Raw genomic sequence first — 27,393 nt, forward strand, 5'->3', positions numbered from 1 at the left:
TGTATATGTATGTATATATGCATGTTTATTTGTACATGTATTGTAAGTATATACAGAAGGTGTATCGAGACAGCACCGCGCCTCAGCAAGGAGTGAAAGTACTCGGAATTCTTGCGGCCAGTTTGACTTCGGTGTTTCTCTCTCTCTCACTTTTCCCCTCTCTCTCTCTCTCTCTCTCTCATTCTCTTACTGTCTTTCTCTCTCTTTCTGTGTGTCTTGAAAGAAAACCTTACGCAACACAGCGCGTATGGTAACAGGTGTATTACTCGCATTAATAACGTGTGTCCTAGAGATCTCGTTCGTTCATTCGTTCATTCGCTCGTTCGTTCAATACGAAAAACCATATCGGCAATCTTTGTATATGAATATGTATGTATATGTGTATATAAGAGAGAAAGAGAGAAGAGAGTTTCTCTTGTATCGATTTTATGACTCGAAGTCGAAGGTCTTCGTAATATCGAGAGCAAGTACTCTCGGTGAAGGAGGTTGCTACTTTTGTATATATATAAAATAAGTGTGTGTATTTCTATGTATGTATGTATGTACGTTTACTCTCGATGACGTTCGTGAGCGTGAAAATGACGTACATACCATACTAATGACTTTTACTTGGATAAAGTTTACTCGCTTCGTGGACTCTTAAATTGTTTCCTTTTTTTTTCTTCTTTTCTTTCTTTTTTCTCTCGTTGCCGTTGTTGTTTAATTACATACTCGGAGAAAGTAGGTTTTAGTTTAAATCGATTGCAATTATTGTAGAATTGTGTTTAGGATCATTTAATTTGAATTAAAATGAAGTTTTATATATTTAGATTACGAATTAAATACAATCTCAGAGAAAAAAAAAATTCATCGTTTGATCTGTTGCACCAACATGGTTGGTTGTCACAATTATACCGTAAAAAGGATTAATCTATCCAAGTATTCACTGTTTAATTGATCCTCCTTTTTTTGTTCTTGTTAATTACATTCTCGAAGAAATTAGGTATCATTTAAATCGATCAAGTATCGTTTTGGGATCATTGAGTTTGTATTTATTTAAACAAAAATTTTCTATTGTCGATATTTATTTAAATTTTTAATATAAAAAGAAATTTTATCTCTTAAATTGAACTTAGAATAAAAACAATTCGAGGGATAAATAATTTCCTTATCATTTTTATTGCACACTAATATGTGTTTGTTACAATTATATTTTAAAAAGGGTAAATCTAAATAAGGTAATCATCGATTGTATAAAAAGATATATCGAAAGGAATGTAGAATCGATTAATCGTGAAACTAACAACATAAAATTCATATATGAGTATGATTATTATTGGTTCATGACACATACACCATATACATAGATAGATGATTTGCCCTCGTAACGCATTCTACTGCACATTCCCCCTCCCCATTCCTTCTCTTCCCTTCCCTTCCCGCTATCTCTTTCTGTCTTTCTAACCTTATCTTTCTTTTTTTTACACCGTCTAACGTGCTATCAACTCGGCGTATAGCTTACAATTAGCGCGATTAACATCGTTAATCGGCGTGGCCGATGTAAATTACGACCATCTCTCATTGCGCACCGTTAATTTCCAATAATGTATTATCTACATAGATTTCTATATGTATAAATACGTATATTCACGTATATCTGTGTGTGTTTGTGGATTTGTGTAAATGTATGTATATAACTTCATGAGACGAAGAAGTAAAAGGAAAGTTTTAAACGGTGGACCATTTACGATGACCGATTAGAGAGGGTGAAGCGTAACGAGAGATGCTTGCTTGGATTTATCTCGAAAGAGATAACAGTTATAGTTTATTTTTTTTTCTTTGTTCATTCTCATTGAAATAATTACTATCTACTATTTAGTAATAGTAGGGAAAAAAATGACGATTAAAACTCTTCGAGTTGTAGATAGAAATGACGATGATTTATTTGTTAAAAGTATAGATTTTGATCTTTAGATAATATTTTGGTTTTTACGAATATTAAATTTGTCAACGTAGTAATTGTAACGATAATATTTTATTCGTTTTTTTAATTTATTATTTGATAATGAATATAGCGTAAGTTCATCGAATATTTGCAATTAAACAATAATGCAGATTAATCATAAGATTTATCGTTAAACGATTGAAAGGACTATCAAACCCGTAAAAAAAGATTGATCAATAAAGATTTTATTTAATAACGATGATATCAATATCGATTATGTTATCTACATATTTTGCATTTGATTTCGTATTAATTATCATAAAATTAAAAAGAATATAAATGTCTTTATTATGGTTAAATGAGGATATAAAAAGGTATGAGAAAATTATTATATAGGAAATAACTTAAGGAACATGATTCGGTGATTATTTTGACATAGAATAGGAGTATATAAATTAGTAGAAAATAATACGAGAGGAAAAGATTCTTCTCTCGGATTTAATACCGTAGAGATAGAAACGAGATTAGATTTTGTCGATGCTTGTTTTCACTAACATCGGTGGTATCTTTCTTCTTTTCTTTTTTCTTCTCTACACGTTTCACGTAATATAAAGATATACATGCAAACGAGCATATCATATTCCTCGGGTGTCCGCTTAGAATCATCTACAAATCCTTTCTCATCCCTCGTTAAAGTCTCCCGTTTGAGACGGTCTTAGACACGGTGTCACGATTACATTTTTATTTTACCGTTTCTCTATTTCAGTTAATATAATTCGGATGATCATTTCTAAGCCATGTTAAATTTATGTTAGTAACACGAAGTGAAAGATACTAAAATCGTTACAGTGATCTCCCATGTGTAATAAGTTTCTTGATTTATTAAAATAAAATAAAAAGAAAAAAAGAACAAAAAATAGATTACTCATTTCAAAATACATTTAACACGTGTTTAACTTTCCAAATGATATTTCAAATAAAATTTATTGTCTATAAAAAAAAAAGTTTTTCATGCCAATTGCGAAGACTATATCGATTGAAATCTCTCTTCTATTTCAATTTTTCTTGTGTTTCTCTTCTCTTGTATGCTTCATTCCTACGGTCCTAAAAAGAAAAGAAAAAAGAAAAAAATTGTAGATTGTGAAAGTAGAAATTGTTAATTATTCGAAATTCTTAATTAGTATTATATTTCAAGATTTAACTTAAGAATTCATTAAATATATCCGTTTATTGTTTTATATCTTTACATTAGGCTATGATTATCGAATATTTATTTTTCTTTTATCTTTATTAGAAGGACTCGTAAGATCATTAAAACACGTCACACTCGTGTATCTATTTCTAGCTGTGTTAAATGACATTAACGATGAACAAATTATAAATAATCATTATAATTACGTTACAATGCAAATAGTGCGTCGATCAAGGATAAAATGTAAATAACAGGTGATTAGAAATCATTTTTATTCTTTTTTTTTTTACTTTTTTATAGAAATAACATTGCAAACGTGTTACGTGATTGAACACGTGCCAGTTAAATAAATTTTTTTATTGTTTTTATTTTCATTAGAAAGGAAAGTATAGAATTTCTTATTTTTATACGTCCTGTGTGTGTGTGTGTGTGTGTGTGTGTGTGCATATTGAAACAACACACTGTCCTAAATACAAAACGATCTTTAAATTATCTTTCTCTAGTATTATAAAAATTAGCATGTCAATGGCACATAGAGCTACCGTGAACGAAACACGAATGTCTGACGCGTTCTTAATTATGGTTTCAACTAAATTCGATGTCTCGTGTCAGAAATCAAGACAGGTGAAAGCCAACTCTCGGTAGTCTATCAAAAACGTAAATAGGGAAATCGAACGTACAAGTTGTTAACCTAAGTTACAGGTAACGTACATTCATTATCCGATAAACATCATTATTGGTTAATATATTATAAATGCAATATAATCTTATTATTAATAATTTTGAGAAAAATTTAAATTATTTTTAATTTAAAAAAATATATATTTTTAAATGATCTATTTTGTAATATTTAAATCATATATATATAAGGAAAGAAAAAAGATATTAAAGTATCAAAAATTTATATTATCCCTGATATTTAAATTAAATGTCTTTTTAAGACTTTTTAAGATTTCGAATTTAATAAAAATAAGTTAGAATATTTTTTGGCTTTTAAACAAGTACAAAATTATAAAAATAGTAGTAACAATAATAATAATAATGTAATCGTATATTACGATAATCGAGCGAACGTGAAATTCTTTAACATAAAAAAAGAAAAAAAAATAATGTTCATTGCTATGATAAAATCATTCGTGACTTTTTAGTAATAAAAGTTTCATCAGTCGAACAGAAAAAAAAACAAAAAGAAAAGCAAAAAAGTAAGAATTTGCTTCACCTTCTCTTTCTTCAATACCAGCTGCTGCAAAATACAACTGCAATTTGATGCCACTAAACTGCAATAAACCGAACGCATCTTTCTTAAGAAGAAAACAAAAAAACTATGGGGAAAAAAAGAGAGAGAGAAGAAATAAGGAACTACAATATAATATCTTGCAGTTAGATACGCCTGATTTAGATTCGATTTGAAGAAACTTATATGCGTTCCTTTTTCTCGTAAATATATATACGTGTAAAAGAATTTCTCTATGTCTACTACGTATATGCATGCGTATGTGTATATATATGTATATATGTATCCATCGACAAATCCATGGAAAGAATCAAAGAAAGAATTGGTCGGCTGGATCGAATACGCGGAGTAAGTATCGTGGCACGTGCGTTACGTGAAACCATGCAATATTCGACGATGGCATAAAAGTGCATACGTCGAGAGCGTGCAGTTCCTACACCACACACATATAATACACACACACACACCACACACACACACACACACACACACACACACGGTGCACGGCAGCCTCCATCAGGAACTTTCTCCAGCCTGGGGCATTTGCGCTCGCGCGAACACAAATATAAATACTTACTTACTTTGGCATACGTTCGTGATCGTCTGTGGATCGTAAGTTTCATCTTTTTCCATTTTATTTACTAAAATCGTTCAAAATTATACTAAGATATTTTACGAATAGAAAAAATGATATATATATTCCATTATTTATTATATAATTAAAGTATAATTCAAAAATGTTTATATACTGTTATGAACGTTTAAGTTATATTAATAAATATGTTGAAATATCGTAAAATACGAAATAAAATAATTTTACGTGGGATAGGGAATAAGAAAAAAAAAAAAAGAAAACAAGAAAATGAAGCGCAGGTTAAAGTTTATATAATACTAGTCAATAAATAAAGTAATAGGGAAAGTATAATAGAAAACAAGGAATATAATCTAGTGGAACTAAATGCATTGTTGTAGCTTAATAAAAAAAATATAAAGCACGCACACACTTAAGATTTTCGTGTATTAATTCAAGAAATGATTAACTCGTTTAACGAAGTGGTCAACATATGAATATTATTAATATTAATGATAGTAAATAAAATAATAATAATAATAATAATAATAATAATAATACTAACGAGCATATTCGTGGCTTGGAATTTGTGTTGTAAACTACGTGGATGATGAAGAAAAGCTCGGTCGTTTCTCGTGAAGAGCACGTTCGAACGGAAATTAGCATAAATCCAAAAGCAGAGCTCGTTACGTATGGCTTTTGGTTCGTGGTCTCTGTGTTCGCATGTGACAGGTGTTCCTTGACTCTTCTTCCAATTGTACGTTCGAGTCTCTTCGAGATCATCGTTTTCTTATTCTTATTCTTTTTATTCTTCCTCTGAGCTTAGCACTTTGCATTCTTTTGTAACTATCGTCTTCTTTCGTCTACATGCATAAATACATAGTCATCTATCCATGTATGTTTGTATGCATGTACTCGTTCGTTATTTTCCCCTCATAGCAAGTCTAACTTTTACAGCTAAAATCTGACGCAGTGAAAATGTACGTGCAAGTGAGTTAAAATCTTACTTGCTTGCTTGCTTGCTAACTGTGGCCTTTAAAGTCCTATTCGTGGAAGATGCATAATTGTGCACACGTGAAAACACACGTGGAAAATACATATACACTCGTTATTATGCAACCTGGAACTAGGAAGGTGTTACTTCCCCAAACGGTACTTTTAACAAATGGATATTTTTCTTTTTCTGCTAAATATTTTTCTTTTTTTTTTTTCCTTTTTTATTTTTTTTAATATCACTTTATTAATCATTTTATATAAATAATATTACTTATTAAATATAAATAAATTAATAGAAATAAAAAATAAATTTTTCCCATTTATGGATAGGAAACGTAACAATACGTAAGTGTTATTTAATTTTTGTAAGATTTTCAAGGTTTCGGATTTTATAAATGTAAATCTTACACCTACGTGGCATTCGTATTCGTCTCTACGAAGTCGTACGATTTAAATGGCACAAGCAGGAAAAGGAAGTATCGCATGATATTGCATAATTTTTATGCTGCAACGTTTTCAAAAGGAAATAAAAAGAAAACCCTAGAGAAAATCAATTAGGATATCCTTTTTTTCGCATGAAAAGTAACTTTATTATTCTCAATTCAATTCAACGATCTATTTTAATGATAAATTTAAAATAAAAAAAAAAATAAACTGAACGAGAATTTAAATAAATAAATGTTGGAACAATGTAAGAATTTCATTCGTTATAATTTTCATTACTTCTTTTTGTTATTTATTTTGTAGTTTATTAAAATAATCACGCGCGATAGAGAAATCGCTATTAGCTTGTTTAAATTTATAGTTATGCTATGAAACGATGAAATTAAATTTCGTTCTTGCGAGACATATTATTTAACGAGTAACTAAAGAGAAAAGATAAGTATAGTAGTGTTCGAGAAATTTTAATTATGGGCTCATTTATCAAGACGCTACGATAGGATAGTATTCATTTTGTTGTCTTTAAACTTTCACATGTAATCTTACCATTTTAATCTATTTTACTTATTTGCCAAAGTATTAATTAAAACAAAAATTAATAGGATAAATTTTATTTTCAACGTAATTAGATGAAACAAAAGATATTATAATTATAATATTATTACTAAAATATAGTATCAATATAAAAATAAATATATACCTCTTTTTCTCTCTCTCAGTTATTCTACTGCATCCATAAATTGAAACAATCACTGTTCCAAGCATATAAAAATTAAGAAATAAAATATCGAATGTGTGTAAATTTGACGAAATAATTTCTGAAATAATGATTATATACTATATAAATTTATTATAATATTAATGAAATATATATAAAATAAGTCTAATACAGTTTTCAATTGAAATAACCATTAAACAAAGACCAAACATCAAGCAAACATCCTCTAATAAAATTTGTGGGTAAAACAAAAGAAACATATAAAAAATAAAAGGAAACATTTTAAAAAATACTCGATTTAAATTTCACTTCGTTTTTAGCTTTCACATAATGGTAGTGTTTTTCTAACACACGCAAAACAACGTATTTAGAATAAATGGAGATCGTCAGAGACCGTCTGTCGAAGGAACGCGCAGAATTTCCCTTTCTCTTAGCGATAGTAAAGCGACACAACGTGCTTTCGATCTCGAGAGGTTGAATCTCGAATCCGAAAGTCGCCCACTTCGATCCTTTTTCTTCTTCTTTCTTTACCTTTTTTTTTATCTTTCTTCCTCGATCGACAGATTTACGGAGAGACCAAAGAGTACCAAATCGATATGACCTACATTCTTCGAAGACTTTCAATGTCTCGATTCGAACGATATATGCATATCGATCGGGTGGAAAAGATCAGAAAAAGGGGGATCCAATGGATTTAGATCTTTCTCACGGATCTTTAAAGATTTTTCTAAATAATGTATCCTCAACTCGTTAGAACGGAACAATTTATCGATGTATAAAGATTTTACATGAAATTAAATTCGTATTTGACGTATAATTAATTGAAGTATAATTTAAGAAAATTATTATTTCCATTTAATTGGATTTAAATGTCCATTTAATTGGTTACGTATGATAGTTATTTGCATATATAATTAATGATTTTATTAAATTATTCCTCAAAAAAAAACATTCAGATCTCGTGAAAAAGTAATAAAATGTTATTTGAATGTAAACGATCGAAATACAAAGTGTTAATAATGGTGAAATTAATAATTATTCATTCGTAATATTCATTTTAATAACCGAGCAAAAATTATAATTATTACCAGAAAAGAAGACAAAAATAAAAAAAAAAAGAGAAAAATGTGAATAAATTTTCTTTTAAGAAAAGGAATGAAAAACCCTTACTAATCTTTTCCTCACGATCCTTTCTATATCTCAGAACTTAGGATCATTAGTTTTTTCTCGCAAATAACACAAGTATACTTCAGATGAGAGAGAATGAATCTACAGTAGCTAAACCATAAGATTACTTGGTTCGTGGAGATAAATCAAAGAAAGAAGAAGAAATAGAAAAAGAAGAAGAAGAAGTTCTAAACGCAAATTAGATCACCTACGATTATGGTTAACGCCGAGCTAATTATCCCGGAAACTTTCTTAATCAAAAACTCGTACGTGTATCTTTTACTTCTTCTTTCCGTTCGTAAAAAAAAGAACAATAAAAAACCAAAAATATACAATAAAAAATGAAGTAATAAAAGGGAGTGTAGCAAAAGTCAATATAAATGAAACTGGAGTCTCGATCAGACTCGTTCATCCGATCACAGCAGCAAGATAAATGTATCCGTGCTTGAGAAAGCAAGAACTTCTTCTTTGTATATGTATATGTATGCATGTGTATCTTACTCCGTCTCTCTTTCTCTCTCTTGTTAGTTCATTCTCGTATCAAACGACACGGAAGAACGAAACGATCCTTTTCTCTCTCTCTCTCTCTCTCTCTCTCTCTCTCTATTTCTCTCTGTTTCTCTCTCTTTTTAAACACATACTCGAGGATGCTATGCAATGTTACGATTCTATTATGTAGATAAAATTAGAAAAAAAATCAAATAAAATAAACTAGATGTCCAGTGAATACTTTTAAAACATATTGATTTATTTTTCTCAATGTTTTCTCCATATATCACTTTTCGTTGAAATCAATTCTTAAAAATCTATTTCAAGTATTGATATAATATCGTGAAAAATGATATTTAAATGACTCGAACATAGTAGAGAGAATTAATAGATATTTCTATATCTCTATCAAATTATTTATTAAATAAATAGTACAAAATTAATAATACAAGGGTTATAAATTATAGAAAAAATGAAAAATGATGAAAAAGAAAAGACGAGAGAAGGAAGGTTAATAAAAAGAGGTAGTTATTCTTTAAATAGCAAACCCGGTGGAACAATCGATCATTTCATTTTTCATCCCTCGAAGTATCAAAGTTTCTTCTTCTTCTATTTTTTTTTGTTTTAATTCCAAAAATATTTCGACAGATTCAAACTCTCCCTCTCTCTTTTTATCTTTCACGAGTGAGTTCAGGAGCAAGCCGCCAATTAAACGTCTCGGAGACGTCTCCTGCTCGTTGCTGTTAGGCTCGAAAAGTGTGTATGAAAGATAATCGTCGAGACTCGTTAATTCGCACGGAAACCACCTGTCGGCCCTTCCAAAACCAAATATATACGTATATTTATATATATATATATGTTTACTTGTATATGTGTGTGAGTGTTTCTATATGTTTGTGTGAGTTTTTACGTGTAAGTTTCTCTTCTTGTATTCTCTCGTACGTCGTTCGGTAACTTCGAAATATATATCGTGATCGCGACATCGAGAACGAAGTAGCAGGCGCGAAATCGACGGCTCGAAATCTCGCACTGGTAATTTCTCAACAACCAGGATGACGACGACGAACAACGACGACGACTACAACGATGATAATAATGATGATGATGGTGATGATGATGACGTCGATGGTGACGGCAATGATGATGATAATGATAATGAAGATGATGACAAGAGTGTGAAGAAAAAGAAAAGTAAAGGTACAAATCACTAAAACTCGTACCGATCGTCAATCTTTTTTACATTTGAATAACGTTTAAATGTATGATTTATTATTTTTTATTATTGGTTATATTGGTGGGCAGATTGTTTGGAAATTTTAATTGAGTTTGGTAACGTAAAGGTTGTTTCTTAATTAATTAACTAATAGGTATATAGATTAGTTCGATAATTATTTTATTTTTTGAAATATAAATTAATAAATAGTAATATGAAAACATAATAAAAAAACGCTGTTTCTTCTTCTTCTTTTTCTTTCTTTAGTTTAGGCAAAATTGCCTGTTTCGTACGACGTTTTTCTGCCTATTGCACTGTTAAATTGTCGCACCATCGTTTTCGTGGGCGTCCCGTGCTTCTGCGGCCTACAGGTGACTTATCCCGTGCAATTCTGACAATTCTTCCGTTGTCCATTCTGTTAATATGTTCGTTCCATTCTTTTTTCTTTTTAGTATCCATTCGTTGATGTTTCCACTTTGCATGTTCTTTTATATCTTCACTTCTCTCTCGATCCAGTAGTGTTTTCCCAGCTATTCTGCGAAGAATTCTCATTCGGACAACCTTCCTCCTTTTCCCGGGCTTAGGACCGGCAACATGATCGCTGATCTGCGATCATGCAGGCGGAGTTAAAACGCTGTTTAAATATATTTATTAATTATACAAATAATTGCTATAAACTAATTTATAATTGAAACGAGAGGATGTTATTATATGTAAAAGTATTTAATTGATTTTTATATTATTACCATTATTAGTAATATTATACTTCTAATTAACATAAAACTTTTCTCTAACGATAATTATGATAAAATTATTCGTTCTCAATGTTATTGGTTTGTAATTTTCCATCGAGTTTTCATAAAAGCAATTAAAAGATAGAAAGTGATTATGAAATAAAGAAATAAATCAAAAAGAAGAAAAAGAAAAAAAAATAACGAAAATCGAAGGATACTGATACATTTAATTTTCAAATTAATCCTATCTATAAGATAATTGCAAGAAGATAAAGATAGATGAATAATAAAAGATGGAAGAACAATAATAATATTAGGAATAATTTACACGAAAAGATGAACATCATTTTATTCGGGGGGAAAAAAGAAAAAGAAAAAAAGTAAAGATCAATTCGCAAACAAACAGTGAAAGGGAAAATAAAAGATGAGAAGGAAGGAAGAAAAAAAGGAAAAAGAAAGAGAAAGAGAAGCATATACAAGTTTCTTTGGAATAAATCGTCGGATACTATCAGAGGAAGATCAAGGATCGAGAAAAGATAGGAATCGAAATCGAGAGAAGAAGAGAGGACTATTCCAATACGATAACGTTAACTCTCTAACTCGTCCCGACATAAATCCTTTGCTTACCGACTCGTACGAATTAAGAAAATCACGGCGGTCTTTTCTCCTTTACCTCTCCTACCCTCGTCTTACTCTTTCTCTTTCTCTTTCTCTCTCTTTCTCTCTCTTTCTCTCTCTTTCTCGGAGGGATGTTGTTCAAGGGTAAAGTAGAACGAGTATGCAAGTAAAGAGAAGAAGTTAAGAATAAAAGAAAATACAGAAGGTTCTTTTCCAGGTTCTCTCTCTCTCTCTCTCCTCTCTCTCTCTCTCTCTCTCTCTCTCTCTCTCTTTCTCTCTCTCAGTTTGCTAGAGCTAATCGACCGAGTCGAGAAACGAGCAACGTTGCGAGAAGATAAAAGCGACAGAAATCTTTCAACTTTCTCTCCCTCTCTCTCTCGCTCTCTTTCTTTGACGTACGATTTTTCAAAAAGCAAAAAATGAAATAAAATATAATAAAATGAAAATAAATAAAGAAATGAAAGGTAAAAGAAAGTAAATTATAAGATCGTCAACGTAATCGGGAAAGTTGAAAAGAGATCCCTATGTGCGTAAGTAATTGCTATCTTTCTTTCTCTTACGCACAGTGCGTATACATACACATACACATATTTATACATATATTTACACGTATGTATATACATTGGAAGTATTGAAGCGGAGCACAGCATCACCAGGAACAGCGTCATCATCATCATCATCATCATCATCATCATCATCATCATCATCATCATCATCATCATCGTCGTCGTCGTCGTCGTCGTCTTCTTCTTCTTCTTCTTCTTCTTCTTCGTCGTCGTCGTCGTCGTCGTCGTCGTCGTCGTCGTCTTTTCTGTTGTCGTTGTCGTCGTTCTTCGAAGGTAGCTTGTAAAGTTGAATAGCCTTGAATAAAGAAAATAAATAAATAAATAAATAAATATCGAAAAAGAGAGATAGAGAGAGAGAAAGAGAGATAAAGAGAAGTGGCCTTCGTTCTTAGCGAACGTAAGAGAAGTTAATTGCTCTATACGTTGGTCGATGCTATTCGAAAATAATATTCTCGCAACTGAGATCGTTATAATGCCACTGTTACGCGCTATGTTTTGTCGAGCGCGACCTCGTGGAACGTTATTAACCATCTTCTATCTCCATCTTTCTTTCACTCTTTCTCTTTGACTATTCTTTGCTATTACAGTAAAGTATTGCATGGATAAATGTATATTTGTATGTGTTTATATCAAACATTATCTTGTATTATATATATATCACATCTTTCTCTCTCACTCTCTCTCTCTCTCTCTATCTTTCTTTTTTCTACTTTGTAAACGTGTAAGTCACGTTTTATGAATTATTTTATACGCGTATACGTGTATATATGTGTATTAGAGACAATTTATGGTTACACGAAACATAGACAATATTTTATCCTTTAATGGCCGATTATTTTTTAGTTTCTTACTATGATTTACCCCTACTCGATCTTTTCAAAAGGTTTCGATAGGTTTATCCTTGTTTATTCCAACGATCGTCAGTGGGACCATCAAGTGTTGGTGTCTTTCGAAATTCTCGTTAAAATTATTTTCTTTTTTTCATCACTTAATCGTTCCAAATTAATTCTTTCTTTTATTAGGAGGATTTTTATATGACAGATATCTCGGTGGTAAAACTGTATCTTGTTTTGTTTTAAAATTATCATAAATTATTTTTTAGATTGAGAATAGAAAATTCGATTACTTTAATTAGAATCCTTGAAAAAATGATCTTTGTTTTCGTGCCAATTCATAGTTCGAAAATATATCTTCATCGATCTTATGAATTTTTATTCACGATATTCACACAATTGGCTATTGTTTGATAGACAATAGACCTCAACTGTTTCGAAGAAGGTTTCGTTTCTTTTTATTTTGTATTTTTTTTTTAAGCGTTACTTCGTTACTTAGGTACAGCATCCTGCTGTAACACAACGAAAAATCCTAAAATTCTCTATTTGCTCATTTGCTCATTTGTTCATTGCTAAAGGAGCATATTCTGTTCCATAGAATAACTACTTAACGCTTATGATAAACTTTGTAGAAGATTCTACTATTAGTTGCGTGTGCTAATGAAACTGTAATAAAAACATTTAAAACAAAAATAATAGAAAAATAAATATAGTCCATTAGCACAAAAAGAAACTAAAACTAGAAGAGTTATATTTCAAACGTATGTTCTACTTACGTAAATATTGGTTTTTTTATTTTTTTTTAAATTATCAGTCATCTTAGCATATACTAATTGAGTTGCATTTGTGTTTTTTATTTTTTTCAGGAAGAGCGATGTTTAAACGATTATCGAAATCAAGGCGTCACAGTGCCGATGACGTCGGTCTTGGTTTCGGACCAAAGAATCCTAATTTGGAAGAATCGCAGACACAAGCGAGCGTTAGTTCGATTCCAGTTACTCGTGACAATTCGGAAGGATTGATTCCTGCTGCTTTACTTAGGATTTCCAGGACGAAATATAGTAGAAGAAGTTGCGGCGATGCTACAGCAATGCAAGCGTTACTTGCTTCCAAACAAGACGAAGAACAGGAGGTCAGTGAGGTTGATTACCCTACTGACTATCAGACAGATTATCAAATGGTCACTGCTGTGCCAGCGTTCATCGTCGAACATGAACCCGAAAAACAACGAGGTACGTGAAATTTCACTTCTTTTAAAGATTTTTTATTCCCAGTGACTTAATTTTTTGTTTTTTTGGCATCATTAAATAATTTATTATTAATAATTCTTTTTTTTTTGTTTTTTTTGTCTCTAATGATCTAAGGATTTACATTTCTATAATTTGTATGGAATTTGTTTTCTATTCTTTTTTGTATTTTACTTTATTTCATTTTTTTTTTATTTATATTTATAAGTATTTTTATAGAGCACGTTAATTTCAAGGCAGGTTATTATTTTTATTTTTACTCGTGAGATTTTTTATGGGAATTTGCCTTTTTCTTTTTCTCTTTTATTTTTTTTTTAAATTTTTTTCTAACAATTTAAGTAGGTAATAAATTCGATTGGTCATTCATAATACATACATAGAGTTCCATACATAGACAGCATATAAGTTCGAACGTACGAGTTACTACTCGACGAACCTTGAACGTTCCACCTTCCATCGTGCGGTTACGCCATGATAATTCACAAATTGCGCAACCGTTGCATCGTGATACAAGACGCCTATGTGCACCGCATTCCTATCTACGACCACTGGTTCCGCTTCTTCGATCACTATAACACGAGATTAAGAGCGACGATGGAAAACCACGAATGAAGAAAAAAAATAGAAGGAAAAAAAAAAGAGAAAAAAGAAATGATTCTCTACGCATATTTCCTTTTATTTTTATTTCTATTTTTATACATCTCGATAAAAATTGCAAACGAAACGTAATTTTAAATTATCGTCGATGCAACGCGAATTTGAACGAAATTTTGTCAAATTGACTAATTTTAATTTGTTAATAATTTTTTTTGTTTACTTACAAAAATAGAACGCTGCCGGTTTTTCTTTTTTTCTTTCACAAAAAAATTGATTATTTTCTTTTCAAATTTGCTCTTACTGAAATTTCGTAAGATATTTTTGCATGCGACTTCTCGTTCCGCTCTCCCTCCTTCGAACAGTCATGAACATTTACGTATTGCGAGGTGAAAATAAACGCGCGGTTAGCCACCTGTACCAAAGGGTCGTGTCTTTCCTCAAGCACATGTCTTTTAATTATTCTTATTATCTTCATCAAAGCGGGTAGACAAAACGTTTCCTTTGAACTTTCACAAATCATTATTTTACTTCCAGTAATATCTAACGTCATCGAATTAACAAACATACGAATCTTCGTGAATATCATTTCAATTCAAATCTAAACTATATATATATATGAAGAAATCAATTGAATGTACGAAATAGGTGAGACGAATAAAACAGAGAAGAAGAAGAAGAAGAAGAAAAAGAATAAAATACGTTTTAGATGTCGTAGTCTGCACCTGCATAGCATGCTTCAATATTTCTTTTTTTTATTTTATTTTATTTTGTTTTTTTACTTCATTTCGTTTCTTTATTTTTTGTGCTTCTCCCCTCCTTTCCTTCCCAGCCCCCTGGAGAAAGGGCAACCTTATTAAAGGCTTTAGAAAACCGGCATGGAGAACGACCTCGGGGAACCTACCAGGGCCGTTAATTAATTCTTTTTGAAGATATTCGAAAGACGCACTTTAAGACCGGTCTTCAATTAGTCACACGATTATGTCGTCACGATATGTCCTCCTGTCGCATCACGAGAAGAGAAGTGTCACACCTCGTTAGACTCGTTCTTATTCTTCTCTTCTTATTTTTTTATTCATCTTATTATTTTTATTCTTATTCTATATCATAGTTACTCTTTCTAATCGCGAGCTTTATTCCTGTATAGACTTTCATACGTTACTTTTTTTCCTATACTTTTACTCACGACACATTATCTCGTTCAATCTTTCATACACTATTTTCTTTTCTTAAAGAATGGATTTAAATAATATATTAATTGAATAGTTAAATATATATATATATATATATATATTATTATCTTTATTATTCCTCTCTTTTACAGATTTAAGGAATCCATTCTGTGTACAATCGTTCAACAAAAATCCTTACACTATTAAATAATATTGAAAAATATAAATGGGTAATAATAATGATGGAAAAAAGAAATAATCGCGTATAAATAATAATAGTAATTGAATGAATTATTAGAACATGTATGCATCATAGAGTACATGTTGATTCTCTCTCTCTCTCTCTCTCTCTCTCTCTCTCTCTCTCTCTCTCTCAAAAGTAGTTCATATAAGTTAAATTATTTTTATTTAAATCGTTCCGAAAAATAAACTATTAGTGTAACAAATTTCTGTGACATGTAATAACGATTTATCATTTATAATTCAAAAAAATAAAATATCTTATTATATATTAACTAAATATATATATGTGAAATTGTAAAGTTGCTTTATATACTAATGATATAATTAATTTAATTATTAGAATACGTACGTATTATTGATACATGTTCATTCATATCATTCAATTGAATTAAATCATTCGGAAAATAAAATAATAATAAATACAACAAATCTCTTCGGTTTTTTTTTTTTACGAATAAAATTACATCTAGGAATAATTAACTGATCCTTACAAATTAAAAAGAAAAAACTTCTCTTTTATTAAAAACCAACAATCAAACAAAATTTCTAATCGTAACCGTTGAAAACAATTTCGATAGAAATTTTCAGTCGAAATCGCTGATACGTAATTTAGCCGTCTAGCTTTTACCGTTAAAGAAATGGGTCAGCGCGCATCGATAATTGACGTTTAATACCAACCAATGAAATTCGAAGTAGTTAATTACTGAGAATAGTCTTCCTCGTTAGTAGGTAATATGGCTTGATCATCTGTAAGGAAAAGTATTTATATTCTATCGCGTGTACGAATAAACGTCAAGTTAAAATCACATTTTAAAATTAGTCAATAATTTATTCCGTCATTTTTTCCGTATTTTATATCCGTCAGTTTTTTTCTTTATGCTTCATATATTTTCTTTAGTAATAATAATCGAAATTAACTAACTAACTATGGCGTATCGCGTTATAGTTGGAAGAAAAACGTGATTCGTCTGGTTATCACGTTGATAATTATTCCCGTTCTTCATCCTTGATTGATAAGTAGTAACAGTAGAATCAGTAATAGTAGTAGTTGTAATGGTATGTATTTAATATGATACGACGTGCGATTATTAAGGAAGAAAAAAAAGCATGAAATAAAAAAGGGATCGTTATCGCTAATATATTCATCACTATTTTCGATTTGTGTAGTGATCGACGATAACGGGCTCGTAAAGAGTACAGTTAACAGCAGCAGTATAGTCTTCTCTTTCTCCTTTTCCTTTTTCTTTTTCTTTCTGTTTCTCTTTCTGTTGAATTTACGGTTACACATATACGTAAGTATGTATGGTGTACCCCTATGGTTTTTGAGAGAAGAGTGAAAAGTTCGTCGTTTACAAAATCGGTAAATCGTTAATGCACTGCACGTTCGGCGAACCGAACTTGCCCGACGAACCGGGACACCAGAAGCAACACACGACGCCCCTGTATAGTGAAGAAAAAGAATAAAAAAAAAAGGGACTGAAAAGACGAAATTGATTTTTACACTTAAATACCATGCATTCCTTTATCCAACTTCAAACTCGCGGAGTTCGCGAACTGACGATTATTTCGTATAACGATCGTTAATTCTTTTAAAGAGGAAATGGAAGAGGAGGAGGAGGATTTGGTGGTCTTAAAAAAGATGGAACTTGAGATCTGGATTATTTTCATGGACATTTTTTTTCAACCATTTGTCGTTTAATTATTTCTACAAGTCGACTTTCTTAAGGATTTAATTGTATTTCATTTCTGTGATTGTATTTAATTTTATTTTAATTATTTAAATATAAATAAATACTTTTAATGTATTATTGCATATATAAAATAATATTTTTATTTGTTAGTTTAATGTTAATTATTAATTATTGTTTGCGTTGAAAAATTATTTTTAATTATTTAATAAATTAATCATAAATCATTTTTTTACATTCAATATATAAATGTAAATTATTTTAAATTAAATATTCAGTTCATTAGGAATGCAAAAAATATTTTTCGAACGGGAAATCGTACAAAGTTTTTTTTCTTTGAAGAAAGAAAGAAAAATGTTAGCGAGTCTAATTACTTGGAACTACGACATATATTATGGTCCGGTGATTTCCTTGTACTCTGTCATGTTAGAATCATCAGGTTCGACTTGTTGACCTATATAGGTCAAATATTCTTTGAGATTTTCTTCTTTGTCTTTTTAATGCTATTTTTAAAAAAGAACGATCAGCACTTAGGTTCGAACACTTGCTAATCTCGAAATATCGCATCCTTTCACTAATCAACCGTCTGCTTGTTTCTTGACTCGTGCCTCGTTAGAACAAGAAACTCACATACTTAACACACATACGCGTACTCCCACATACGGATATATACGCGTGTTTCTTTTCTTTAAAAATTCTAAAGAAATTGTAGAGAGAGAAAAAAGAAGAAAATTGAAAGTGATTTTTGTACACAAAAATTCGAAAAATTTTAGATATTAATTTGTGTATGTTATTACGTTACAAACTACTAAACGTATGTACAGTACAGTACTGTACTTCTTATGATTGTTATCATCGTCTTTCATGCTATCCGCATCTCTAACCGCATTGCCGTTACTTTTCTGCGGAAAGGTGTACAACAATAGTACTGGTAGAAGGTAGTCAACTTGACTTGGCTCTACTTTAAATGCGAATAAATTTTTGCATTATTATTTTTGTGCCAAAAAAATTATGAAAATAATATTATAATTAAATCGTTGAAATACTTCACCTTCGTCTAAATATTTCACAATTGTCAAAGATGATAATTATGAATATTCGTATTAATTTAAACGAAAAATTAAAATGTTATACAAATATTTTAGGAAAAGAAATGTAATATTTAAACAATAAATTTTGGGTGAATAAATTTTCGGTAGATCGAATTTGTTTGCAAAAAGGTTTTTCACTCCGACAGGAGTCGATTCGGAAACAAGCACAGTTGCGACACGGTCACGGACACTTCCTTTTGGAATTACATTGCGGATTATAACGCGTTGCTTCCTCTGTTAGGTTGTTCTCGTAGAAAACAGTTCCTTGCGAGCATCGAGCCAAGTCGTTACTATTCTATTTGTTCTCACCTTTGTGGACTAGGACAATAGTGTGATAAGTGATTCAAAAATGTGATGGAATAGAAATTGAATTATTTAACAACAAGTATTATTTTGTAACCATAATAATTGAATATTTAATTGATCATTTAAATAATCAAAGTATTTTGATCACTCGCCTAATCAATCAATCAGTCAAACAATTAAACTACGCCTCAATTAATTCACTAAAATCCAAATTCAACAAATTTTATAAAAATCTAAAAGATAACCAACGATTAAACTTCCCCTTTGCGATATAAAATTAAATTAAATTAACACAATAATTTTTTTTAGAAGACAGAATTAAATGATGTAACATTAGTATGGACACCTATTGCATATAACATCAAACTAATTCACTAAAACTTCTATTGAACAAACTTCATAAAAATCCAAAAGATAACCAACGATTAAACTTCTCCTCTCCAACATAAAATTAAATTAAATTGACGCAAATATCTAAAGACATAATTGAACGATGCAACGTTAGTAAAGGCACCTATTGCATACGCATAGAACATATCAAACTAATTCACTAAAACCCGAAACATGACCAACAATTAAAACTTCCTTATGTCAAATAATAATTAGAATAAAATTGACGTAAAGATGAAAAAAGAGAGTATTTAGGGATGCAGTATAGGTAAGGGTGGGTATCATATACACACATAGACATATAAATTTGTACATATGTATGTACGTGTCTGGCCGTTAACGAGGCTATAACGCGTTTCGAGTCAGCAGACCGTTTCTCTTCGTGTACCGCGGCGTGCGTTATCGCAAAACACGTGTACCCGATACCTGAGCAGCCTGACAATCGTCTTGGCTGTTCGTAGAGGATCGAATGGCTCGATGGCAGCACGGCCCCGTTAACCGGGGTGACACCTCGAAAAAGTAGTCGCAAAATACGCGGAACCAGCAGCCGTCCTTTCGACGATGGACTTGGCTCCGATTCTCGTTCAACTTCTTCCATCATTCTCTCTCTCTCTCTCTCTCTCTCTCTTTCTCCCTTTCTATCTTTTTATCTTTTTCTTATTCTGGGGGCGACCATATGTCGAGCTCGAATGCGGATGCCGGGTGGTTTTTCGTCCGTTGAGGTGGCCCGTTGCTGTCCCGGTATCCATCGACCTCTCCACCTCCTTCCTCCCACTCCTTCTTTTATTCTTCTTTAACATCACCTAAACGGGAATTTTCACCACTCTTCGGTTTTCATTTCAAATCGTTCTCCTCTCCTTTTTTCAAATATTTTATTTTATCTTTTTTTTTTTTTGAGTGAGAGATTGGGGGGTTTATATCGTATACGTATTATTTAATCTTAAGGGATGGATGTAATTTTAATTGGAGATTTAACCGTTACTGTTTAATTATTATATTGATTTATTTATTTTAAATACAATTTATAATAAAAATATTTATTTAACAACTTAATTATTTATTATAATTACTATTGGTGACTATATTTTGTTTTATATTAGTGTTAGAAGTTTGATAACAAATGTTGCTGTTGGGTATGCAGGTATAAATTTTATTATTGCCATATTAAGGATTAGTTTTGATCAGAACGTTAGATCACGACATTGACCGATGTTAGGATCGCAAAGTGCATCTCTGATGATCATGGTTAAGCCAGGGTAGGGCAAGACACCATATGTTGTTGCAATACAATGCATCATTTCTTCAGGAAATACTTGCCTTTAATGAACCGCATTTACATGCGTACGTATGCTGGTGCAATAAAGGACTGAATAACGTTTACTATACTCTCTTCATGTATGAACATGTTCACGAATAATACATAAATACATATATGTAATACTCTTGTACATCTTTTACATCTTCGAGTTAGATTGATACAAATTTACGCTATTACTTATACACAATAATATTCGGTAAAAATCTATTAGAGAATTGAGTTAATAAATCTTAAACCTGAAAATGCACGACTCGTTTGTTGCATTCAATGGTATTTCCTGAAGGAGACGACCATATGTCGAGCGTGAACTCAAATACCGAGTGGTTTTTCGTCGTACGAAGGTGGTCCAATGCCATTCAAGTCTCTTTCCTTTAACTTCCTTCTCCTTTCGTGACGTTGATCAAATTTAATTTATACACATTACTGTCTTCAACCATATACTACTCGAATATATCATTTCTTTCTATAAAAAAATATGAATACTTTTAACAATAAGTATATTATCCATTTATTAACAATGAATTCTTTCTTTTTATTATTTCCAGGGTCAAGTTTAGGAGTCTGGGGCCGGAGAATGAGCAAAAAAATAGATTCCTTTCGTAGGGCTGGTTCCCGTGAAACTATTTGTTCTTTAGAAAGATCCGATGCAAATAGTAACAACAACAACAACAATAACAACGAATCCAGTAACAACAATAACAACAATGCTAGTTTAAATCCTGCAGGAAATAAGTCAACGTTATCACAAAAAACAGATCCAAAGTTGGATCCAAAAAGGTTGGCAGGAAATTCTCAAAGATCACCGTCGCCGTTTAAATCATTTTTTATTCGAATGGGTTCGACCGGGATGTTAAATTCAACAAGAATGAACAGACGTTCGCAAAACGTCGAAATTGGATCTAAAACATCGGAGAAAGAAAATCTTTTTAGAAGTTGTAGTACGAGTCAATTGAATACTAGTCCGACTTACGTGAAAGGAGATGATCCATCTGAAGGAATTGATTTAAGAATTTCAGCACGAAAGGATAAAACGGTGTCCTGCGATGATTTAGCTGGTCGACGAAACGACGACGTTTTCGACAACCCAATTGACAACGTATCACCGTCCATTTGTCAATCAGGAAGTCTTTCTGCCAGTCCAACTGGCAGCTTATCGGCTAGCCCATCCGGAAGCCCGTCAACTAGAAACTTCAAACCTTGCGATTTTGGCCGATCTAGAATGGAATCGGCAATGAGAAAAAGTAGTAGTTGCGATTTCAAAGAAGCTAAGAAATCAAATTTTCCCTATGCATTTTTAAGATCGAAATTATCCGTGTTACCGGAGGAACGTCATGGATCGTTTGTATCAAAAGACGAGAGATTGTTCAAAACAGCATCGGAGGAACATTTTCCGGCGTTAAAAATTGAAGATTCTTACGTCGGTACGACAACGTTGGGACGTAAACGATCTAGAAATAGTAATTTGGGTCGTTGTAACGTTCCTAGATATCAGGAAAACGTTAAACCTGGCAGAAATTCTTACGTTGAGTTTAGAAAAAAATCTGAAAGGTATAGTCTGAATCCTAGCGAGCTCGAGCGTATCGAGGACACGTTTCATTCGGAAGATTCAGCGCGTTGCAATGCGTATGATAATGTTAATCTAACGTCACTAGTACGACGAAATCCATCTGTTTATCAACAAACTGAGATCAATCACGATAGATTGGACGTCAGGACGGTGGAATCTAGATTTTCGGAAACATCTTCGTTGAACGTAGAGCTCGATGTTAAAGCTACTTTGAGAAACGATCGTAGAAATTCTGCACCGAGTGGCGAACAAAGGTTATCCTCTCATTACGTAAGTTCGAACGAATCTGGTTACGACAGTGACGGTCCTAGGGGTGAATCGGCAGCTGCATCGGAAAACGAAGCTTTGAGTTTGAAGTGTACAGATAGTTCGGATACCAGTAGCGTCATTGATTCCGAATTGGAGAAACCAATGAGAAGTTCGACACCTAGCGAGTGTCAGGATCAAGAACAAAAAGAATTGAGGAAGGGTACGAACAATGAGACGAGGATTGATTCGTCAGAAATTGGGGATGTCATTGACGGTTTGAGATGGCATCAGAGTACCTCGGGAAGATTGTTACCGAGTATTCATCAAACTTCGTTCGACGATGCCAATTCACATTTTCCTATTTGCACGGATAATTCAAGTCGACTGGGTAATACCAACGTAACGAAATCGATCGACGTGTCATCGCATCGGATAAGATTGCAACAAGATAAGACCCGTTTCCTCAGCGATATCATACAGCCACCAAAGAGGGTTAGACGTTGTCGTATAGTTCAACTTCATAAGAGAGATCCTAAAGAGAGTTTAGGCATAAGATTGGCACAGCAACGACTAGGAGAGATCCGTTATATCGTCGTGCAGTTAGAAAGCGATGGAATAGCTCATAGGTAATATCGATTGGTCATTTATCTCTTTCTCTTATCGATTTATAATATCGATCATCCATCATCTCGTTTCTCATCTCATTTAATCGTTATATTATCTTTTATTGTAGGGACGGTAGGCTAAGACTCGGCGACGAGATAGTCGAAGTAGAAGGAAAAGAATTACGAACTCTAGAGAGTCTCGAAGAGGTCCAAGAGTTTCTTAGATCGTTTACAGGAAATAAGATAAGATTGATGACAGCTTACGAGGAAACGGTGCCTCAGGTTTACGTCGCGCCACCAACACCAACCTCATCTTCCTCTTCTTCGTCAAATGCTCTACCTGGGGAGTACGAGTATTTAGAAAATGCGAAAAATCTTTCTAACATGTCGTTGATCGACGACAAATCGAAGGAAAATTTAACGAAGGATAGTAAGGTCAATGATGACGTTACACGATCCAGCGGAAAACGACCTGACTTTTTACCGCTCTCCTGCCTGTCGAAGAATCATCGAAAGGACTCGGAGAATGGTTTCGAGGCTAACACCGAATCCCAACACTATCTGACGAAACACGTAGCCAAGTTTGAAAAAGGTTATGGAAAGCCCAGTTTAGGATTTAGCGTTGTCGGTGGGAGGGACAGTCCGAGGGGTGAAATGGGCATTTTCGTCAGACGTGTCTTTCCAGGTGGACAAGCCGACGTATCCAAGTCGTTGTTTCAAGGTATATACACACATACTCGCATGTTTACGCACACGCACACAGATAAATAACTGAACCTTTCGTATTGACTAGCACGTACTTTTTTCCTTCGATGAGTATTCGAAGGAACGACGAGTCCGGACACACGTCGAATCTTTAATCCGACACCTGACGTCTTGTGAATCTTTAAACAGTAACCTTTCTTTCTTTTTCTTTATCTCTCTCTTTTTCTCTTTATCTCTATCTCATTTCTTCCGTTGACTCTTGCAACGACGACGTGCAACTCTTGAAGGGAAAGATCAAGCTAGAATTTTCAATCGTTTGATTTATTTTCCTCGAAGATTTTAACGATTCCCCACAGGGACTTCATAGTTCAAAGAATTATACCGAGCGTCATAATTCCAGCCTAGATCATGCTCGTTAGAGAGTCGTAAAGTAAATGGCTATATAAAAAGTAGTCAATGCTTCCGTAAGCAATTAGTTACGATTAACGTGTCAGACGTATTAAATAGAAAATGTACCAATGTGATTAATCCTAATCGCGGGAAGACTATCTCTAGTATACTTGTAAGTAACTTTGTCTCTCTCTCTCTCTCTCTCTCTCTCTCTCTCTCTCTCTCTCTCTCTCTCTCTCTCTCTCTCTCTCTCTCCTTTTCTTTCCCTCTTTTTATCTGTCTATCTTTCTATAGTATCTAATTCTTAACAAGCTAGTATTTCCTCGAGCAAAAGAGTAAAATAAAATTTTTGTGTAACTTAACTAGAAGAAGAAGAAGAAGAAGAAGAAGGTGGAAGACGGTAGGGAAAGGCGTTAGGTGTAGATGTTAGGTAGCTAGGATTCACGCAATACGTTTCGAGTTTCAACCGATATCCCTCTCCTTACGTTGTTGGTTGGTTGATCTTTTACGAGCAAACCACTGCCATGGTGGTTTCCTCTTGCTTTTTCTTTCTAAAAACCCTCTGCTTTCGGCCCCCACCTCCCCTTAGCGTATGCTTGTATAACGGTTCCGTGGTCGACTCGGTTGCATAAGTAAAGGGGTTCTCTCTTTCCTTCTCCCCTCCCGCACCACCACTCTCTCATTCGCTCTCTTTCTATCTATCTTATAATACTTCCAAGCAATACGTTCAATATACTTCTCTTTTCGTGGTCTGAAAGACAGGTGGTTACATAAAATTACACCGCAATGGTTTATTCTTCTTAGAAAAAGAAACATCGATAGAAAATAATTTTTCTTTTTTTTTTCTTTATTTTTCTTTCTTTTTTATTACTCACGAGAGTTTAAATAATATGATCTACGTTGAATTTATATTTAAACATTTAGAAATAGATTATAGATATATAATCTCAATCTATTTCATTTAATCTTTATGGTGCTTATATGTTTTTCACATTATTTTATGACCGAGATAATTACGGTGATTGTTATTAAACATGATTTTTTTTATCTTTGTTCTTTCTAACATAAGGAGAATGAGAGAAAATTTTTCACGAGGTAATCAAACGTTGATTGCTAACGATTAATCTAACGGTTAAGATCTTTCGAACTTTTCTTCTCTCTTACTTTTATTTTAAATCATTTATTTATTTAAGAATTAATGACATTTTTGATATCGTGTATTTTAGGCGACGAAATCGTCAGTTTGAATGGGAAGATTTTGAAAGGACACACGCATCAGGAAGTCATCGAATTGTTTAAAGCGGTTAGAGAAGGTCCGGTCGAGTTAGAAATTACAAGGCGACACAGGTAAAATAATAATACGATGAAATAATATCTTTTAGTAAAAATGATATAGGTAACAAGAATAAATCCAATCAATTTTTGATGTTTTTCAATAATCTTTATTTTATTTTTTTTTTTTTTTTGTATATTAATCTTCTTCATTTTGTACTAATAACGTTTTTCTTTATTATTTTTAGGTATCCTAAAAGCACCTTAAAATCAACCCCGTACTAGAAACAAATAAACAAACAAACAAAAAAAAACAAAGGAGGCTAACAGCACAATGACGAAACTGCCCACCGGAAGTGCTCTTTCGAATTTTAAATTCTAAGCGAAATAAAAAAGACCCCTGTGACATGCAACGAACTCTAAGAATATTTTAGGATTCTAGTCTTTCACGAACAAAAAACGAAACACACAAAAAGAAATGAGAGAAAGGGGGTTAAAAAACAAAACAAAAAACAACACACACACACACACACAGAAGCATAAGTTGCAAAAGCACGAAAAAAGTATCATTGAATTTTTTCTACATATATTCTATATCTACTAATATATTTATATATGTAGAAAAAATATGATCGTTTAGATTAATTTATTTATCGTCAGAGTTGCCCCTATTGGCAAATTGAAAAAATTTTATTTGCGTATTATTATTATGTCGTTGACCATAATGACTATAGCAATAAATATATTTTAATGTTATTTCTATTATTATTCTAATCATAATGACGATAGCAATTGGTATTATTGTTATTATAATGATGATAGGAATTATTATATACTTTGTAAACTATTATTATTATTATATTTTATTTTTATTACTCAACGCGTCATGTAAAACGACTTATCGAAATATTTAAACAAAATTTTTTTTCTTTAACTTGAAGATCAAATTTTAATTTAATTCAATTACATTTTATTAAAAAGGACGATACAAGAAAGAAAAAATAGAGGAAAAAATTAAAATAAGGACGTATTTTTAAGGTGCTTGACGATGTAACTTTTCTTAGGGAGTGGCAGGTAATAATAATAATGATATATATATTATAAATTATAATTATTACACATCATCTCTGTCTTTTTTTCTCTTTTTGTGAGGATATTATTATTATTATTATCGTTATTATTAAATAATAAATTTACTTCCACATTGATCTTTACACAAATTTACAACACACATATATATATATATATAATATACATATACATAACAAGTAGGATCTGTAACATGTATTTATGTACAAATTGCATTGTTTCTTCGTAATATTTCTTTCTTTCTTCATTTCTCTCTTTTTTTCTCTATATGTATATGTGCATCTTTATTCTTCTTTATCGATAAATAAATAAAAAGCTTATCACGTAGTTGTGTCCTCACGTATCTACGAGAAGAAGATCTGCGCATGACTTGGCCTTCGTTGCTCTGTAACATGAAGGTGTGATAAATTAAAAAATTAATTAATAATCTATAAAAAAAATATAATATAAACAAAATTAATTAATTGAAATAAACCATGTATCATATAATACAAATTACAACAAAATAGTTAAATACAACTTTACGTTTCGTAGTATGCATATACGTTAACATATACATTTATATTTATATATATATACAAAATATAATTATGTACATACATTATATATATATATAAATTATATATGTATACATATAATATATATATATATATATGTGTATATGTATATAAAATATTGTATATTACGTGTATGTATATATATATATATATATTATATATGTATCGGAAAAGTGGGAAATGCAGGTATTGTTAGCAATTACTAGGCGTTGCC

At 31.8% G+C, this 27,393-nt stretch overlaps 2 protein-coding genes across 4 annotated transcripts in view; one reads left to right on the forward strand and one right to left on the reverse strand.

The window, feature by feature from the left end:
* The window catches only part of LOC122524492 (signal transducer and activator of transcription B-like), a 66,564-nt gene extending 40,556 nt beyond the window's left edge, over window positions 1-26,008 (forward strand). Inside the window, exons 1-6 of one of the 3 annotated variants that reach the window (XM_043646807.1) lie at window positions 9,894-9,929; window positions 13,563-13,928; window positions 21,291-23,187; window positions 23,295-23,887; window positions 25,488-25,608; window positions 25,782-26,008. In XM_043646807.1, the coding sequence (XP_043502742.1) occupies window positions 13,571-13,928; window positions 21,291-23,187; window positions 23,295-23,887; window positions 25,488-25,608; window positions 25,782-25,818 (3,006 nt within the window). In that variant the 5' untranslated portion in view covers window positions 9,894-9,929; window positions 13,563-13,570 and the 3' untranslated portion in view covers window positions 25,819-26,008. Of the gene's footprint in view, window positions 1-9,893; window positions 9,930-13,562; window positions 13,929-21,290; window positions 23,188-23,294; window positions 23,888-25,487; window positions 25,614-25,781 lie in introns of those variants that run through there. The other 2 variants (XM_043646806.1, XM_043646808.1) reach the window with 2 other exon arrangements.
* Window positions 26,009-26,877: 869 nt separating this feature from the next.
* Window positions 26,878-27,393, reverse strand: part of LOC122524493 (inaD-like protein) — a 34,154-nt gene continuing 33,638 nt past the window's right edge. Inside the window, exon 5 of the mRNA XM_043646809.1 lies at window positions 26,878-27,007. Coding sequence (XP_043502744.1) covers window positions 26,959-27,007 — 49 coding nt within the window. The 3' untranslated portion in view covers window positions 26,878-26,958. The remainder of the gene's footprint in view (window positions 27,008-27,393) is intronic.

This window comes from Polistes fuscatus, unplaced genomic scaffold (assembly GCF_010416935.1).
Source record: "Polistes fuscatus isolate 324 unplaced genomic scaffold, CU_Pfus_HIC Scaffold7, whole genome shotgun sequence".
Taxonomy (NCBI): domain Eukaryota; kingdom Metazoa; phylum Arthropoda; class Insecta; order Hymenoptera; family Vespidae; genus Polistes; species Polistes fuscatus.